Raw genomic sequence first — 17,976 nt, forward strand, 5'->3', positions numbered from 1 at the left:
GTTCTTATGGATTGAAGGTGGTTTCAAGGTTATACAAAAAAAATATACAGTTTTTGTTGATTTTTGTGGCCTTCATCTTAATTTCCAATTACACTAACGGGAAAAAATGTCAAAATTCTGTGCACTCGGTCCCCCCTTAGCTGTCTGCTCAGTCCCTTGCTCTTCACTGTGTTAACACATGACTGGGAGTCCACACGTAAAAAAAAATCCTGATCTTTAATTTACAGATGACACCACTGCAGCGAGACTCATTCATGGAAATAATACGTCACTGGGAGAAGTCAAACAGCTAGACTTAGGAGATGATCCTAGACAAAAGAGATGATAATCAACTTTCTGAGTTGATTACCTGATCACGTACCTAACATCTGTCATTCTGTTTTCAGATGCTGCAGGAACAGGGCTGGAAACATTGTCGAAGACATCCTCCAAGAAAGATTCACCTATTCATATGGTTTTTCTGTTTTGTTTCCTTTTTAATGAAATGTGTTTTTTATTTATTGAAACATTTTTCATACTAATCTGTCTAAGATTCCAGAGAAACGTTCTCTCATTTAGTTTTAGGCCGTTAGGGATTAAATGACAATAAACTAATTTCATTTTGAAGCTTTTGGCTGGATTGGGGGTGCTTGTTGTGTTCAGACATTAAATCTCTGTTGGGTTTTAGAAAACATTTGATATCTTGTACTTTTTGAAATTGAAAGTATGTTCATATCATGAAATATGGTAACCATGAGAAATAGCTGTTTCTGGCATGTTCACTTTCAGTCTCTTTCTTATTTTTGCTTTTAAGGTTAAACTTTTGTTCATAAAACTATTCAGAATCAATTAACTAAAAGGCTGTCAACTGTCAGCCAATGACCAAACAGGACAAACAACAGATAACAAGAAGGAAAGTTAAACACTGAGTATTTGTCAGCTATTATGCAACGTTTTTATCTTCTGTGAGAGGTTGAACAAAGGTTTCCAAAATCCCCCAATGATCTCATCATCACAGAGCTGGACTCACACACAACTCTGGTTTTGTCAAATTGACTTTTCTTGACATGTTCAGCCCCCTCTGTTCTCTGAAGTAGCTGTATCTAAAAACAATTTCATCTTTCATTTATAATTAACCTCCAACAAATCAGTTCACAGTTCCTAACCCTGGAGCTCAAATTAGTCAGAAAATACTCTTATTGGACCTTCATCAAGAATGATGGGATGCAGTTTTGGTTCAAAAAGGCAATATCAACCTAATCTATAAATTATATGCTAAACCCCCAAAGATTCAGTACAGACACTGCACAGCATACACCCCCTGCTGCTAAACAGTCCCTCTAAATGCTCTAAACATCCATGATGGAAAACATGGCAACTCCAAAGCTTTCCCACGTGTCACCACCAGATACAAAAACATATTGTCTGAGGTAACAACAAACATATGAGCCTTGACTCGTCCTGCGTTCCCTGCAGACCTTTACAGCAAACACAATCACTAAAGGAACATTTACAAGTAAAGAATGAGGGATGAAGATGGGATTAAGAATGGGGTTGAGGTGGGGGGACAAAAAATTAGTTATCAGGTCAGGTAAGAAACTATCAACTTACTTTCACAAATGAAAAACAGATGGAGGAAAACAAAATGGTATGCCACAGCAAGAATAACTTGTTTGGACCCCTGAAGCAGGATCCAGTCTGAAATAAACTTTGTATAATCAGCTCCTCTGTTTGAAAGAAGGGAGGTGAAACAGGTTCCCAAGGTAAATAAATAAAAAAAAAAAAACAGTCCTTGCACCCTTAATTATTCCAAAGTATGAACTTTCAAGGTGCCGTTAATGAACCAAGCAATTATATCTGGAGCTATGCTCACTATTTTTGTGGCTCGCCAACATGCCTGGGCTGTATTTCCAGGCTGAGCTGGCTGTTTAGAGCTGAGCCTAATAGCAGAGTACCGCAGGTTTGGAGTAAAACAGCCGCAGCACTTGAGGTTAAAAACACATCAGTTGGTCTTGCTATAACATAAGATGACAGGCAACAGTGACCAATCACCTGAATATGGCTGTAAACATTGTTGGGGACCCATTTTCACTGGGATCTAAAGTGATGCCAACTGGAGTTTTGTCACTTTTGTCACAACAACCTCACAATATTTTATTTGAATGTAAAGGGATAGACCAGGACAAAGTTGTTTATTAATGATAGACAAAACAAAACCTGTTTTTAAAATATATTTTATAAAAACAAATCTGAAAATGTCATTTATATTTGTCAAAACACGTTCTGTCTCAATTACAGCTCCAAATCTTTTGATGATATTTCTCTACCTGCTTTCCCACATCTAGAGACTAATATCTTTGCATATTCTTCTGCGAAATAGATCAAGCTCAATCAGATTAGAGAGACATAGTCTGTAAACATCAGATATCAAATCTTGCTTCAGACTATCAGTTTAATTTAGTTGTGGACTTTGACTGGGCCTTTCTAACACTTGTATGCTTTTGTTTAAGCTACTGAAATGTAGATTTCGCTGTATATTTAGGGACATTGTCCTGCTTCAAGGTGAACCTTTACCCCAGACCCAAGTCTTCTGCAGCCTGGATTATCTTCATTATTGACACATCAGCTTGGACCAGCTTCTGTGTACCAATTAAAGAAAGGCATTTCCACTGCATGATGCTACCAGCCCTAGGTTTCATGTTGGGGATCTTGCATTCAAAGGGATGGGAAATGTTTAGTTTCCACACAAACCACTTTTCAAGAAAACCTGTAAGATTTAATTTTGCTCTCCTCTGACCAGAGCACCTTCTGCAATGTTCTGTTTTCACCACATGGGTTGTGGTGTAATTTATATAAGTCATTGTTATGGCTTTCTTTCAAAGAAGCATTTCTTTTTGCCATGCTTCAATAAAGGCCGGATTAGTGGAGTGGATGACTCTTGGCTGCTATTTCAATTGTTGCTCTTCCCTGTTCTATAGGTTTAGGTAAATGGCCATGTCTTAGTGGGAGTACATGCCGTCATACTCTTTCCATTTTCAGAGTTGGATTAAACACTGCTCTGCAAGATGTGCAATGGTTGGGAAATTGTTTTATAACCTAACTCTGCTTTAAACTTCTCCAAAACATTATATCTGACCTGTCTGCTTTGTTCCTTGGACTTCATGATGTTTGTTCATTAATGTTCTCTAAGAAAGGCCTTCATAAAACAAGGTGGACCCTACTACTTTGGCGACTTTTGAAAGCAGATGAGAGCATTAGATTTTATTTAGGTTTTTTTTTTTTATTATTAGTAAAAACAATGTGAAATAATGCATCATTTTATTTCCCCTTCATATTTATACACTAATATTTGTTGGTCCATTATACAAAATCTCAACAAAATACATTTAAGTTTGTTCATAATGGGGCAAATTGTGAAAAAGTATAGTCTTTCTTTACTTTTCTCTTTGTAGACCTCTGTTCTTGTTTTACTTTTGTGGTTTGGTTCCTTTTTTGGACAGTGTTGTATTTATTCTATGTTTTGTTGCTACTCATGTTTCTGAGTCTCCTTGTCACCTTTTGTCATAGTATATCAAGTCATTCTTTTTTAGTTTTTTATATATAGTTTTTTTGATATTTTTTCTCAATAGCAATTTATCATATTATCACTATGTCTTTATTTTACATAGTTAATTTTAATCAATGTTCAAACTTCTGCACAGAAGGTAAAATATTGCAGTCATAACATTTTACTCCTTAACGTAACACTGAACAATAGGAATGACCAGCTGAAAACTTTTAAAATGAAGTAAACTGGAAACTAGAAACACTATTTGTGCTCCATCTATTACGCTATCGTTAACACAAAGGTTAAGAGACAATTGTGAACCTTTACAGCAAGCTGTGATTTCAACTCGTTATGCTTCGAGCTGGAAACATCTGGTGAAGTTTTTATGTGAAACAAGGAACGATGAAGCAAAGGAGTATATGTTGCTGTCAATCTAAAACTGCAGATTTTATCTTTTTAACTGATCAGATTCTGCTGGATTACTTAAAGAAAGAAGTAAAACCTAGAACTAGGGGGGGTAACAGCTTTTGACAACATGAAAGAAGGCCAAATGAACAAATCATGTCAGCAGAGAGCCAGCTCAAATAGCCTCCTCAAAGGGACCACCTCTAAGCAGTTGCATTGTTTGACATCTGTTTTGCAGCTTGGCTCTGTGTAGCGGTTTGTGTTGAGAAAGCAGTGTGCTTGTATCATCTTTGGCCCAGATCCAAGGGATCCTGGCCGCTGGCTAGGTAGTCGGATGCAAACGTTTCATGGAGAGGACAATGAGCCGACAAAAAGGACAACGGGTGCTGAGCTGTTCTCCCAAAACATCTTTGCTTCACTTCAGAGTTTAAATGATGCTTTAAAATAAAAGTTTTCTAAGTACACTCGCTATACGGCAAAGCCACCTTGTAAGAAAGCTCACAAACATCTTTCATTTATTTGTTTCTTCTCTTCCAGTTTAAATGCAGCATCTCACCCTTTCTGTTTCATACAACTAATCCCTGTAAGCAAATTTGTTTAGGTTTCCTAAAAAGTGTTTGAAATTTCATTTGTCAAAAAGATTAGCATCATTCTGAAAATGCTGTTGTTCATCTCAAGTGACCAATATAGGGCCAGTTTGTACTTCTGATTAATGTTGCCTTTGATATTGTACCTGGTTTTAGACACCTCTAAATGCATAAGCTGTAAAGCTCCCTAAACATGCTCTGTGTAAAGCATGTATCATCTCTTTCATTGAAAACATAGAGGGGAAGGAAACATTCCTACGGCAGTCTGAAAGTTTCACCTAAATTTAACAGCTCTGTCAGGGGGTTCTTTATTTTGTTTCTTGGCGAGACACATTTCCAGACACATTTATCTTCAAATATTACAGTTCCAGATTTTCAAACATTAAATTATGTTAGCCTCTGAGTGCACCAATGTCAGGAAACAAACCCAAAGAAGCATTTCTGATTAAGATTGTAACATGAAACCCCCTTGTTGTTCTGACTGTCCAAAGCTGGAGCAATGAGAGACAAGAGGATGTAGTCCTAAAAGTATATATCTTCCACACTCATGACTCAAAGTGAAATTATAGCATCCACAGCAAAATATTTTTTTTTTGAAAAAGATAATTTATTTTTAAAAAGCTGCATTTAAAAAAAAAAGATGTTACAGAACTGGCAAAGCAAGAAGTTTATGAGACCAATAGCCAAAGCAATCACAGAATGCTTCTTATAGGCAACCTTCATCCCTGACACATAATAAACAAATCCTGTACCATGCCAGCTTTACTGGGTGGACTTAAATGATGCTCAACACCAAATACAGAACAGATACGTTCACTGGAAACAATTTTAAAATGAAAAAGGAAATTTAAAAACGAAAGAGGAATTAGGTGTTGTGATTTTAGCTACAGCAAGCCAAAGCTGACAAATTCTAATTTACAAGAACCCACAAAAAACAACTATATATGTATATGTTGTGCACGAACACAGGCTTAACTTTAAACTGAACTGAAAGTAATTATTTTTAATCAATATCTCATGAAAAAAATGAACGATACATATTTATGGCACTATGTCACATGGGACCTCAAGGATAAAATAAAACGTAGCAGTGTCTTAAAGAACTAGAACACATTTTCTAAACCACAGCATCTTTAACTTAACACCAAGGGGTGTAACAATGTGTCTCTGTTAGAGTTTACGAAAAAGAAGCATGATTTTAGCAGCTACCCACATGTTTGTGGTAAAACAAATGTGTTTGACAAGTCAGTATGTTGCATTTTAAGTTGGTTTCAATGGAAGTTGATTTCAAAACCAAAAAAACATTATAAATGCTCCCTTTTTGTGTTTTTACAAAGATTTTATGAACCTCAAACTGTTACTAATAATCCCTGTTCAGTGTAGAGTTATTAGGTTTAACCAGTCTTATTGTAGTCATTGAACAAGAAATGTTAAAATACACGCATTCTTAAAAGAAAATCAGTGAAATAGCCTTTAGTATTAATATGAAGTCACAAAGCAGATGCAAAAGTTTGCAACGATAGCGGATAACAGTTTTCAATCTCAGCGTTCTCACAGTGCTGACAAATTGTTAGCATCTTGTTTGTTATGTTCCCATGGTTTAGTTTTTTCCAAAATGCTGCCACATAAATGGTGTAGAAGTGGTGGAGGCATCTTCTGTGCTAATCTGTCAACCAGCTCCGTCAACAAAACAGGGCAACTCAAGAACTACCTACTTTCTTATTTTAAGATAAGAGTCTCCAACATATAAACAGGCTAACAACCCAATAGGCACATGCCTTCATAACTAAGGAGAAATTATAATGGCATACACTTACTCCACCGGATGTCACATGATAACAGCAACTACACAGCACTGTATGAGACAAACCTGACTTGAAATATTGTTGCGTTTTAACATGGAATCATTACTATAGTGACAACCCAACGGAATAAAGTTGAATGCCATACAGCATAAATTTTGACCTGATTGATCTGATTAGCCTCAATGGAGAACATTTGCACCGTTAGGTTTGTGTCGGGTAACCTGTACATTAGTAAAATTCCCCAGGAAATGCTTTAAAGAAAGACCTGCTTGACTAAATTTCCTAACACTTCTTGAATTATGGGACAGCCTAATCCCAGCCATATGTCTCAATCTTTTGAATGCTCACAATTAAGATATTAGTATATGCTATGTTCTGCATTCCATAGCCAAGGGCATAATGTTAATGCAATGCATGATGTGTCCAGCACTAAAAGAGAAAACAAGTCATCAAAAGATATATTGTGTGCTTTAACACTGAATACATGAAAAAAATGCTCTTTTTGCTGTTGCTTAAAAAAGGACACTTAGATTTTTAGTTTCTTTGGCCGGACCTTTGAAAGTGCTTGGTTCTTTTGATTTTGGGTAGTCTCCTGGTCAGGGTGAGCTTGAGGCATCTTTGACTCATGAAGTTGTTTAAGGCTGAGAGTTTGTTGCTCCTTTGTCGTTTCTCGTTGAGCCAGGCGCAGGAGACGTTTCAATGTCTTCACCTTTTCCTTCAGGTGGCCATTGGCTTTCTCCAAAGTACGCACTTTCTGGGAGAGAGTCCTCACCCTCTCTTCCTCCTCAAACAGAGCTTTCTGAACTGAGGAGCACAACAGCTGGGAGGAGACAGAAAAAAATATAATATTGTTTATTCAAGCTGTAAACCAAAACAATTCATAGTTATCTTCTGGAAAACAACCAAAACATCTTGTACATCCTTTTATCGTCTTTACGTTTTGTCACATAACAACCACAAATTTCAATGTATTTTGTTTGGATTTTATGTGATTGAATGTACCAAATAATAAATAATTGTGAAGTGGAAAGAAAGTGGTACGTGTCTGAAGTGGAAAGAAATTAAAACATGGCTTTCAAAACTTTTTATGAATATAAAATCAGAAAATCGTGTATTTGTATGCTGCCCCCTTTCATTTAACAAAGGAAACCCCAAGATGTGACATTAATCCCCCCTTGGCCATGCACAGTGCAGTATAATCCATTCTGCAACAGAATAACTGAGGTTTCTAAAGACTCAGATTATCACCATGAAGAGGCATATTTCTCTTCCCTGAAAATTTTGCATGTACAATCATTACTATTATGACAAGGTGAAGCTGCGATTACACAGTAAATGATGGCAATGCTTCATTTAGTGATTCTGAACTAAAAGATTCTAAATAAATCCTTCCATAATATTCCTTCGACAGTTTTCATGTTTGAATGTGCTTTCAAAGATAGAGGATTTCTCCTGGCGTCTGTGTGGGGCATGTCATCTGTTTTGGGAAGAATACAACAACTACCACGCTCTTATGTGTCAGTTGTTCATTTGCTGAACTGTTGCTGACATGATATGGAAGCAAAACACCAATACAGGTCAAAGATTTAAAAGCAATTTCAAATTTCTGTTTACAAAGCATTTCTTAAAATCTGCATCAGTTTGATGCATTTCAGGATCCATTTACTGCATGATCAGACTTTGCTTTCATTGATTTGCACCATTTTCCTCAATTTGCCTTTAGGGATACATTGCTGTTACCAGACAATTGTTTTAAACAAAAAAGAAGAGATTAGTTTTAGGGTTGAGAAGATTTACAAAAGTCACAACTTCACTGCAAAAGTAAATAAATCACGACTAGATCAACTAAACAGAAGATTTCTGTAAATTGACCCCGTGTCTTTTAAGGTTGCCTGGAACCTGCTGCTAAAACACCTGGGTTTGAGTCATAAACTGTATGGATGTGTGAAAAAATACGTTTTGTTACATATGTCACATGAAACTGCTGTTTGGATATGGATTTTCTTTGAATATGTCCATATGTATGAGGGAACACTGCTCACAGGCTCTTTGGGCCGGAGCCTGTGTTGAAACCGCTGACAAGTCGTCCAAGATATTCCACTGTTTGGGTAAGAAGGAGCCAAAAAAGGGTTTGTTTTGGATGCTTGTAGGTTGAAACAAGGGATATGGGAACAAAAACAAAAAACACCGAATGGGAAAAAAGTGAAGACAATCATGTTTCTTATGCCTCTTGTGTGAAGCTGTGTATGGTGATAGTGAGGAAGAGTCAAATTCAGGCATAATTTCAGAGGAAAATGTGCAAGAAATAAACTTCATTTTACACCAAAAACTAAAAGCTAGTCACAAGCGGATGTCAATGAAAAATTGGGCGAAATGAAAACTCGATTGGATGTTAACAGACCAAAACAAGGACGAGGAGATACAAAAGTCATAGTCATAACAGGACAAGAAAAACCTTCATTGACAACACAGCAATCCAGCTAAGCAAAGTGACTAAAATAAAGCTGAAGTAAGGGAAACATTAAATGGCCCCCCTGTTTCACTGAGACACTGGTGTGAGCTGAAACCCAACCAGCCTGTGAACCCGAGACAGACCATCCAAAGACATGGACTTTTCCTGGCTGAAACAAACAATTACCTCCATATGCCTCTGACTGTGTTTCTATGTGCCTGAGCATGGATTTCCTCAGCAGAGTCTAATGCTTCCACATGGGCCAGCAGGACAACCGATGTAAATTCTCTGCCATCAGATAACAACCACTGAGGGTTTTGAGGAAATGTAAAAAATGTGTTGCAGACCCACATCATTGGCTAGTACATTACTTGTTGTAAAGTTAGCCATAGACTCTTTCCATGTGCTCCTACTTTGGTGCCAGAGGATTTTCTGTGAAAGTATGACATTTTAAAATGGAAAGAATCACATTTAGATATTGAGCAGTGAAAATCAAAAAGTGTTAAATTTAACACGTTATTTTTGCAGCCACAGATGACTTTAACATGAGCACACATTCAGTTAGACGTGGAGCAGGCCCAGACTATGCCTGTCAGAATTACTTAAGTTGGTCAGGAAGGGTAGCAGCTGCATTCAGGTATTATTTATCATGTGTCAGTGGGATTTTGGTGACATTTACTGTAATTTGTAATGTTTTTTTCCGCCTCCTGTACAACATATGTTGAAACTTTTCTTCTGAAGAGTATTGTAAATGGAGTAGAATCATTGTGAAGAGTGGAGACATAACATCTGAAAAAGAATCCTTGGAAACTATTAAAAAGTACTAATTTGGTCAGCAGCTACAGCATGGAAAGTTTACTTTGGACTTACTTGCAAAAGTTATTTTTACTTTAACCTTAAATGATGTGATATCTAGTAATAAATCCAGTGAGGCATTGTTATTTTATATACATCCAAAATATCCATCCATCCATTTTCTATACCAGCTTCTTCTGTACAAGGTCACGGGGAAGCTGATGCCATTCTCCAGCGGTCTACGGGCCAAAGGCGGGGTACACCCTGGACATCTTGCAGTCCATTGCAACACAGAACAAACAACTATGCACCAAGTAACCCAACAGAGACCAATTAAACGAACAGTCATATTTTTCGACTGTGGGAGGAAGCTGGAGTACCCAGCGAGAACACGCAAATTCCATGCAGAAAGACCACCGGCCGGTAATTGAACCCTGGACCTTCTTGCTGTAAGGCAACAGTGCTACCAACTGTGATACTGTGCAGCCCTCCAAAATATACATTCAAACTAATTTTCATTCTTCTTGTCCGGAAGATATTAATGAAGAAATGTATTGGGAGGGGCAGCGCGTTTCTTGTTTCAAAGTAAGAGGCTAGCCAGTGGCTATTAATGTTGCATCTCATTAAGCTTTTTTTAATCAAAGCAAACTTGACCATGTTCTAGTTATAAGTCAGATCAATATGACCTATCACTTGCTGCTATTAGCAAGACAAGCTAAAAGCAATGCATGTGTGTATACTGTATGGTTTTAAACACTTGGGGGGCATGTTTACAAATCAAGTTATAGATCTATTTATTTATGCGAAGATTTTTTCAGATACCAACTACCAAAGGTGCAATTTAACAGTTTAATATTACATCTATCGCTGGATTTTAAATGCACAGCGACCATGTTGGATTTTGAGGTCTGTGTTAGTCCAAAGCCTTTGTCTTTTCCTCTTTAATTTCTAAATTCAAAGGCCATACTGTGTAATTTTCCAGCTTTGAACTTGGAACATTTTGAAAAAACATACAGTGCAAGGGGAAAATAATATTTATTTTTCCTTTCCTTGTGACAAAACAACTAACATGAAAAAGTCCAAATCATGTTAAAAAACAGTTTCAAAATGTCTTGACAAAATGGTTTTCCTTGGAATGTTTAGTGTTTAGCAATGTGTTAACTTTTGATAAAACATTTGAAAACCACTGCTTTATACAATATAAGGGAAACGGTTTACTCATTTGATGTATCAGGCCTTAAAGAGCAGTTGAGGCTGAGATGTCCTGATATTCATGACCAGAATGATTTAAGATAAGCAAACATTTAATGCTGCATTTCTCACAAGGCAGTTCTGCTACAGGTACCTTCTTGCCTTGTCAGTGCCCACATCAGTTCAACCAACTAGTTCAACCAACTAGATAATAAGATAATGTGATCTATGTGATTTAATGCTTCTACTTTATGATTGTTCCTTGTCAGCAACAATGTCAACATTATTTCAGTATGTTTGCACACAGGGATTCAGCTAGTCTCAATTACCTGAAGCAATAACATTGATTGACTAAATTGGTGCTGCATTAGGTTTTGAAAAAGAATCCGCAGCAAGGACAGAGCTAAAATGTTTTACCCCAACATAATATTTAAGGTGCCTGTAAGGAATCAAACCCAGGCTGACATTTTGACAGCTATGCTATTGACATACTCTTGTTGTTAAATGCTCAGATGACTCAATGTTTTTTACTTTTACTGTGGTTTAAGCTGGATTCTGTTATGTGTGTGGTGTGATCCAATTTGATGAGTGTTGAGGTCAGTTTACATAGGTTGCTTGATACCAAATTAAAAACATGAGTGAAACAAAGTGTGTTTTTATTTTTAAAGAAGATTACTCATCAACCCATTGATGTAATCCAAAAAGTAGTTTTGTATTTAAAATCACAAGTCTGATCCAAGAGTTAATGCAAATACGAATCCATAGCAGATTGTTTAAATAGGTTTGTAAAAATAGCCAGAAAATAATAATAATCAGAGAGAACAAGATGGGACTAAATTAGATTTAATAGAATGAGCGAGGATTAAGCAATTCTTTAGAAAATAACTACTATATAATGCCATAATTTAAAACAATACAAACTATTTTCTAAAGATTTATCAGTGGATTACTAGTGATGTTTGTGTGCAAAAGAGCTTTGCTCATTAACATAAGCTTACTAACACAGAATAGGAAAACAAGTTGCGTGTATCATCATTACAGCCATGCTTTTATTAGTTGGATGGTGCAGAGGGAAGTCTTGAAGCTAATTGGTGTGTAAGAGTATATTTGATTCAGCAATGTGTGCTCTATCTCTGGCTTTAATTTCCTCAACAATTCAGTTATTGACTTTTGTATTTTTTCAATTTTCCTTCAGACATTGCAAGTTCTTTGTGTTGCCAAACCTCAGGAAATGTGCTTCTGGTTTCTCATATATCAATAACTTTTTAACTTGCCAGCTTTTTTCCCTCCATTTCTTTGAAAACAAAGGGAGGTAATACCCAATCCTTTCTGTGTGTTCTGTCCAACTTCTGGGTCTTATGAGTGTAAAACATTTGCGAAACAGTTAAAGCTAAGTCTCATGTTTCATACCTTTGAGGGCAAATCTTTTCTTGTTTTGGCAAATCTAAGTCAAGTCTCAAGTCTAAGTCCAAGTCTTGAGTCTCCACTGACTGATATTAAGATTCACACATTGTATTTATACTGTGTAGTCTGCCAAACACAGAAATGTTGTAGGTTATGGATTTGAAAAATGACCTATGAGCCAATTATAGCACATTAACCTTAGAAGTCGGAACTGGGAAGTTAGAGTTTACGTAATCTCCAAGTTGTACGAAGAACTAAATGTTACATAAATAATAAAGAACTGCTAAAAACAGTCAATGTAAGAACGTTTTAATACCATTAATGCAAGTTGCAGCCATCTTGAACACGGACGTCAAGTGTTGGCCTGACTTTCTGACTCATAATTCTGACTTTTGGAGGCATCCCAGTTGAAATTTCCTACTCAGAGGTTGGAAATTCCAACTTCCTAGTACAAATGTACCACACCAGTAACCTGCTGCTCGCTCTATGACTTTTTGTCAGAACCAAAGTTAAAGACAAAAGACGAGAGCCAGAGAAGGCTATGGGCGGCTGGACGAAACATTGGAAAAGTAAAGGAGAGCGTAGGAAGCCATAGAGCAAAATCAAACTGAAGGGTATGAGTTAGATGTGAGTTAGATACTATCTTACTATTGTGGTCATATAGAAATAAGCACGATTTAATGGCTGAAGATACTTGTTACTGAAGTATGTATGCTGTGTGTTTCAGATGACTGTTTTGTTGCAGATGTATTGCCTTCGATGAAATATATTAAACTTATCCTGTAAAAAGCAGAACCTGGAGTCAGTGGCTTACTAACCCTATTGTTCTGCTCAATGGACACATTGAATGACTGGAGTTGTTAAAAGCTTCCTTAAAGTCTTTTTCCTGCCAAGAAACATTACAGAGAACCCATATATGCTGTGTATAACACTGTCATGACAAGTCATTTGTATATATGAGGCTTACCCAAAGGGGATTTTTACATTAATATTTACTCACGTGATCTACATTAACTTTCACCCTTTATTACACGAGATAGATGGTTAATTCTTGAGTCCCAAACCTTGAATCAGAGTTGAATCTCAAGTCTTTATAGCGCAAGTCCAAGTCAAGTCTAAACTCTTTGTTACTCCAACTTAAATGTGGCTTAGTTATAAGTTACAGACCTAAGTCACTATCTTTGGTGCCTACATACCCGGCTGTCCTCTTGAGCCTCCCACTCCGGGGTGAAGCTGTGGACTTGAGTTCCTGGTGTGCAGTTGGAAAACTGGAAGAGGCTGGCAAACATACGGTGGTTCTCTGGAGTGTCTGGGAAGATGGGGTCCTGGAAATTAACTCCATGTGGAATAATGTTGTAGTTTTCATCCATCCTACATGGCATAAAGAGCACAAATAATCTTAATTAACAATAAAAAAACGAAGCAAAGGTGTATGCATGTCTGACTATAAAGCCAGAGGCAAACACACAAGCAGAAATAAAATATGTAATAATCAATTCAATCGATCTAAAGTTCACAAGCAGACTGCCAATTCATTTTATAAATATGCCTGTATGTTAGTGTTTAAAAAGATGTGGAAAAAAAGCATAACTATGTAATTTGTTGGCTGACTGTGATCTAATATTATCAAACCCTGGGAATCATGTGGATGACTCAAACCAGTAAATTACAAGGCGAAAGGGATTTATGAAGTGTGTTTCATATCTTCAGGAAGTCTTGTGGTATTCATCTGGATTTCATTTTATGGCCCTCAGGGAGCGTCTTCAGCCTGTCTGTCCCTTTCAGAGGCTGCGGTGTTGGTATGTTCAAATGGCAAGGGAGAGCTCATATTTTACTTCAGCAGATTATGTCAAAGGTTAGATGTAATCACAGAAACTAAAAAATATATAGACTTGTAGATTGAGGGTTACAGAATACAAACCTTAGACAGGCAGAAAAAATGTGAACTAAAAGAACATCAGGTATAGTGATAGGTGATGGCACATAATATTGTTTAGGGGACATGTTTTCCTTGACAGAGAAAGTGAGAAAGTAAAAATCCAGAAAGAGTGAAAAATAAGCCAAATATTTTATAGCAAACGTATGGCTTTAGCAGAAAACTCAGTCTGTGTTAATGGATCCTGAGGGAGCTCCTTCGATGTTTTTTTGCAGCGTTTGGCCCTGATTTATCCTGTCCAGGGAGCATGTACTCATGACTGATTGGAGAAGCTATTTTTGTTCAAGAAGATGTTTTGGGGGAGAGGAAAAGATGTTGCCTGGAGATTTGATAACAGGTCCGTAAATTACCATTGCTAAGCACCATTTACATCACTGCCTTAAGACTCAAAATGTTTCTGTTCTGGAAAACACAGCATTTTAAGCTATATCTAATTTCTTCAAACTAATTCTTATTGAAGTAAAGGTAAGTTAAAGGTCATAGGTCAAATTTCACCTACAAAAAAGAAAACCTCATATTTGAACCTAAATCTGTGTAAAATAGTCCTAAAAGCCTGAAAATCACAAATGCATGCAAAACTATGAACATCCCTCACATTTTTTTTCATGTTTTGTCACATTACAACCACTGCAATTTATTGGGACCTTATGTTATAGACCAACAGAAAGTAGTATATAATTGTAAAATTAAAGGAAAGGGATACATGGCTTTCTAAATTTTCAATAAATTAGTCTCCTGAATTGAAACTTTGTGGAACCACCCTTAGCTGCATTTAAAGCGGCAAATCCTATGGAGTACGTATCTACCACCTTTGCACAATAAAACTGCCAATTCTTCACTGGAAAATCGCTGAATATGAGATTGGATGGAGAACTTCAATTGAATTCAGATGAATTCAATTAGCACAGTTTTGCCACAGATTCTCAATTGGATTTAGATTTAGACTTTAGGCTTTCATTTAAACTATTTCATTATTAGATGTATGTTCAGGGTTGTTAACCTCCATATCAGTCTCAAGTCTTTTGCTACCTCCAGCAGGGTTTTTTTTCTTCTGATTACTCTGTATTTAGCTACATCCATCTTTCCATCAACTCTGACTAGATTCCATGCTGAAGGAGAGCAACCCCATGGCATGGTGTGAGACTGCCATCTGTAACAGTTGGCCTGTTGCGTCAAGGTGATGTGCCGAGTTAATTTTCCTCCACACATGGGATGTTGCATTTAGGATAGAAAGTTCAACTTTGGTCTCATAGGGACAGAGTACCTTCTTCACATGTTTGTAGTGTCCCGTACATGGCATGTGGCAAACTGCTATTGGAGCATCTTATGGCTTTCATTTAACAATAAATTTCTTCTTTCCACTCTTCCATAAAGGCCAGATTTTTAAGTGCATGACTAATTGGCAGATTCTGGAGGAGTTGCAGAGATCCACTGCTCATAGACCTCTTGGCTGCATCTCTGATTAATGCTCTTCTTGTCCAAGCCCTCAGATTAGGTGGCTGGCTTGTATAGGCAGATTTGCAGCTGTACCATACTCTTTCCATTTTAAGATAATAACTTGACGAATGCTCCATGGGATGCTCCAAAGTTGGGTTATTATTTTAGAACCTAAACCTGCTTTGATCTCCCCCACAGTTGTCTCCCGGACCACTCTGCTGTGTCTTTTGGTCTTCATGATGCTGTTTGTTCATCACTGCTCTCTAATAAAACCTTTGAGACCTTCTAAGAACAGCTGTATTTAAAATGAGATTAAACTCTAAGTATGTGAACTCAACTGGTATCTAAAGCAAACTGGTTGCACAGAATTGTATTTTGGGGTATCAGAGTGAAGGGGGCTCAATACAAATACAAAGGTTTTTAAAACAGGCTTTTAAAACTTTTTCTTTCCGTCTAATTCTCCCTATTTCACAATTACACACTACTTTATGCTGTACTATCACACGAAATCTCAATGAAATACACTAAAGTTTGTGTTTGTAACATGGCCACAGGGCACTGTAATGGTTATTTTTATTCTTTAACACAAACACAAATAATAAGTTGTGCTTTTTTTCATGTGGAGAACAAGTATTAAACAGTCTCAGGATAAAAGGACCTCCAAACTCAATGATAGTAATCAAACACACGTTAAGGTCTTATTTTTCTTATACACAGACAAAAAAAAAACTGTTTTTGGGAGAGACCAAATTAATTACAAAATGTCTTTAAAAAAGAAACAGAGCATCAGTGAGGTGTCACAACCAGGTCATGCATGTCATTTAAGGAGAGTAAAGCAAGCTGCAAACTCTGCACAGCGGAAAACTGCTCCAAACAAATAACGTAGTCTTTAGAAATAGTTATATATGCAATATAATGCAAAGGGGAAATGAACACGTCCCCAAAAAGTGCAACAAGAGCTTTTTGCTGTGATGATGATGTATATCACTCTTGGGTGCAATAAAACTTTAGCCCAGTAGCACGCATGGTTGAATTTTAATAATGACTCAATAGGGTCCATAAATAAAGGATGTAGAGGCTGTTCACCTGAGAAAAAAGTAGTAGTTGTTGTTTTCGGTGACGCTGTAGGAGAAGCACGGCAAATATCCCAGGCCGCTGACATTGAACCTGGAGCCTGCGGGAACCTCCAACATGCTCCCCCAGGACTGGTCGCACAGCAGCTCGATCTCTGCGGAGAAGAGCAGGTCGGTGTCGTGCTGCCACGGCAGGTAGTTGTACACGCTGTAAGACTCCTTGTGTAGAGCCAGCACCTTGGCAAAGACGATGATCTCCGCCAGCTCAGCGCGGCACGCTTCCGTCTGCGGTCTCCAGTCGTGGGGTAACTGACATCCCCAGCTTCCATCAGTGCTGCCAGCTGCCAAAACAAGCCCCAGAATAATCCACATGATGCGACGGAGAGGACTCATCTGTCGCTCCGCTGGGCGCACCGCGGCGCACAAGACTCAGTATGGATACAATTAAAAGGAAATATGGTATTTCTCATGTGCTTTCTGTGGAACTGAATTATAGTCTTCCGGTGGTCTGTTAGCAGAAGGATTTTGCAGGATATAAAAGCCCTGAAGATCACTGCAGTGTAACCCTGCTACCTTGTGCGACCAGAGTTGCAGCCTAACCACGCCAGCATCCTCTGCAAAAAAACTCTCTTACCTCTCAGACGAGAAGCAGCAAAGAAAATAAGTTAGTGTTAACAGGTTCAAGTTAAATTTTCCTAACTTACTATGTAACAACAACAAAAAAAAAGTTTACATTACATTACATTTGACATTATGTTGTAGCTAATTAATTTCAACAAATCATCGGAAAAAAAGTTAAAAACATTAAACACTGAAACTGATGAAATATCACTGGCGCCCTCTGATGCCCATCTTGAAGAGACGGCTGTTATTGGGTTCCCTTCTTTTGGCTTTTATTGGTCATTTGTATTTTTCATTTGTTCATTTATTAGTCATTTGTAGGGGTTATCTTTTAAAATGATCAATTTTAAGCTAAGGTTTGATAAGCTCCTCGATTTCAAGGGGAAGAATTGTGTAACTTGAAAAGAATGTATGAAATTAGGTGTAACTGAATGAGTGACAACATATTTGACATAGCCTAATGAGGAATATATGTAATTACAGCAAGATTTATAGAAATCATTAGTTAGTGAATAAATAATTAGGACCTTAATGTAAGATAAAAAAAAAAACTTTTAATATAGGTAAGTGATTAAGAATATTTATAATAAATACAACCTTATCATAATTAAATTTGTAGTTTTATTGCACTTTAGTTTGACTTATAATTTTATAATATTGAAACGTTTGATTGACTTTTTGTGTTTGTTTTTTTTATTAATATTATTAATAAACGTTCATACAAGGTGTCTGAATTAAAGAAAT

The 17,976-nt window shown here is 37.0% G+C and overlaps 1 protein-coding gene across 1 annotated transcript; it reads right to left on the minus strand.

The window, feature by feature from the left end:
* Positions 1–5,103: 5,103 nt before the first annotated feature.
* On the minus strand, positions 5,104–17,728 carry ccdc3b (coiled-coil domain containing 3b). Its single transcript, XM_047346577.1, has 3 exons — positions 16,625–17,728; positions 13,362–13,536; positions 5,104–7,143 (listed from the first exon to the last, which is right to left on the minus strand). Exons 1-3 carry the CDS (start codon positions 17,002–17,004, stop codon positions 6,850–6,852), a joined length of 849 nt encoding a protein of 282 aa, XP_047202533.1. The 5' UTR covers positions 17,005–17,728; the 3' UTR covers positions 5,104–6,849.
* Positions 17,729–17,976: the final 248 nt, after the last annotated feature.

The sequence above is a fragment of the Girardinichthys multiradiatus genome, chromosome 20, assembly GCF_021462225.1.
Source record: "Girardinichthys multiradiatus isolate DD_20200921_A chromosome 20, DD_fGirMul_XY1, whole genome shotgun sequence".
Classification (NCBI taxonomy): domain Eukaryota; kingdom Metazoa; phylum Chordata; class Actinopteri; order Cyprinodontiformes; family Goodeidae; genus Girardinichthys; species Girardinichthys multiradiatus.

Excerpts from the sequence above, each read along its gene's own strand:
- ccdc3b (XM_047346577.1), bottom strand. The coding sequence starts at position 17,004 with ATGAGTCCTCTCCGTCGCATCATGTGGATTATTCTGGGGCTTGTTTTG. Across the intron at positions 13,537-16,624 it reads AACTACTACTTTTTTCTCAG|GATGGATGAAAACTACAACA; the intron begins GTGAACAGCCTC and ends TATGCCATGTAG. Across the intron at positions 7,144-13,361 it reads AGGCTCAAGAGGACAGCCGG|CTGTTGTGCTCCTCAGTTCA; the intron begins GTATGTAGGCAC and ends GTCTCCTCCCAG.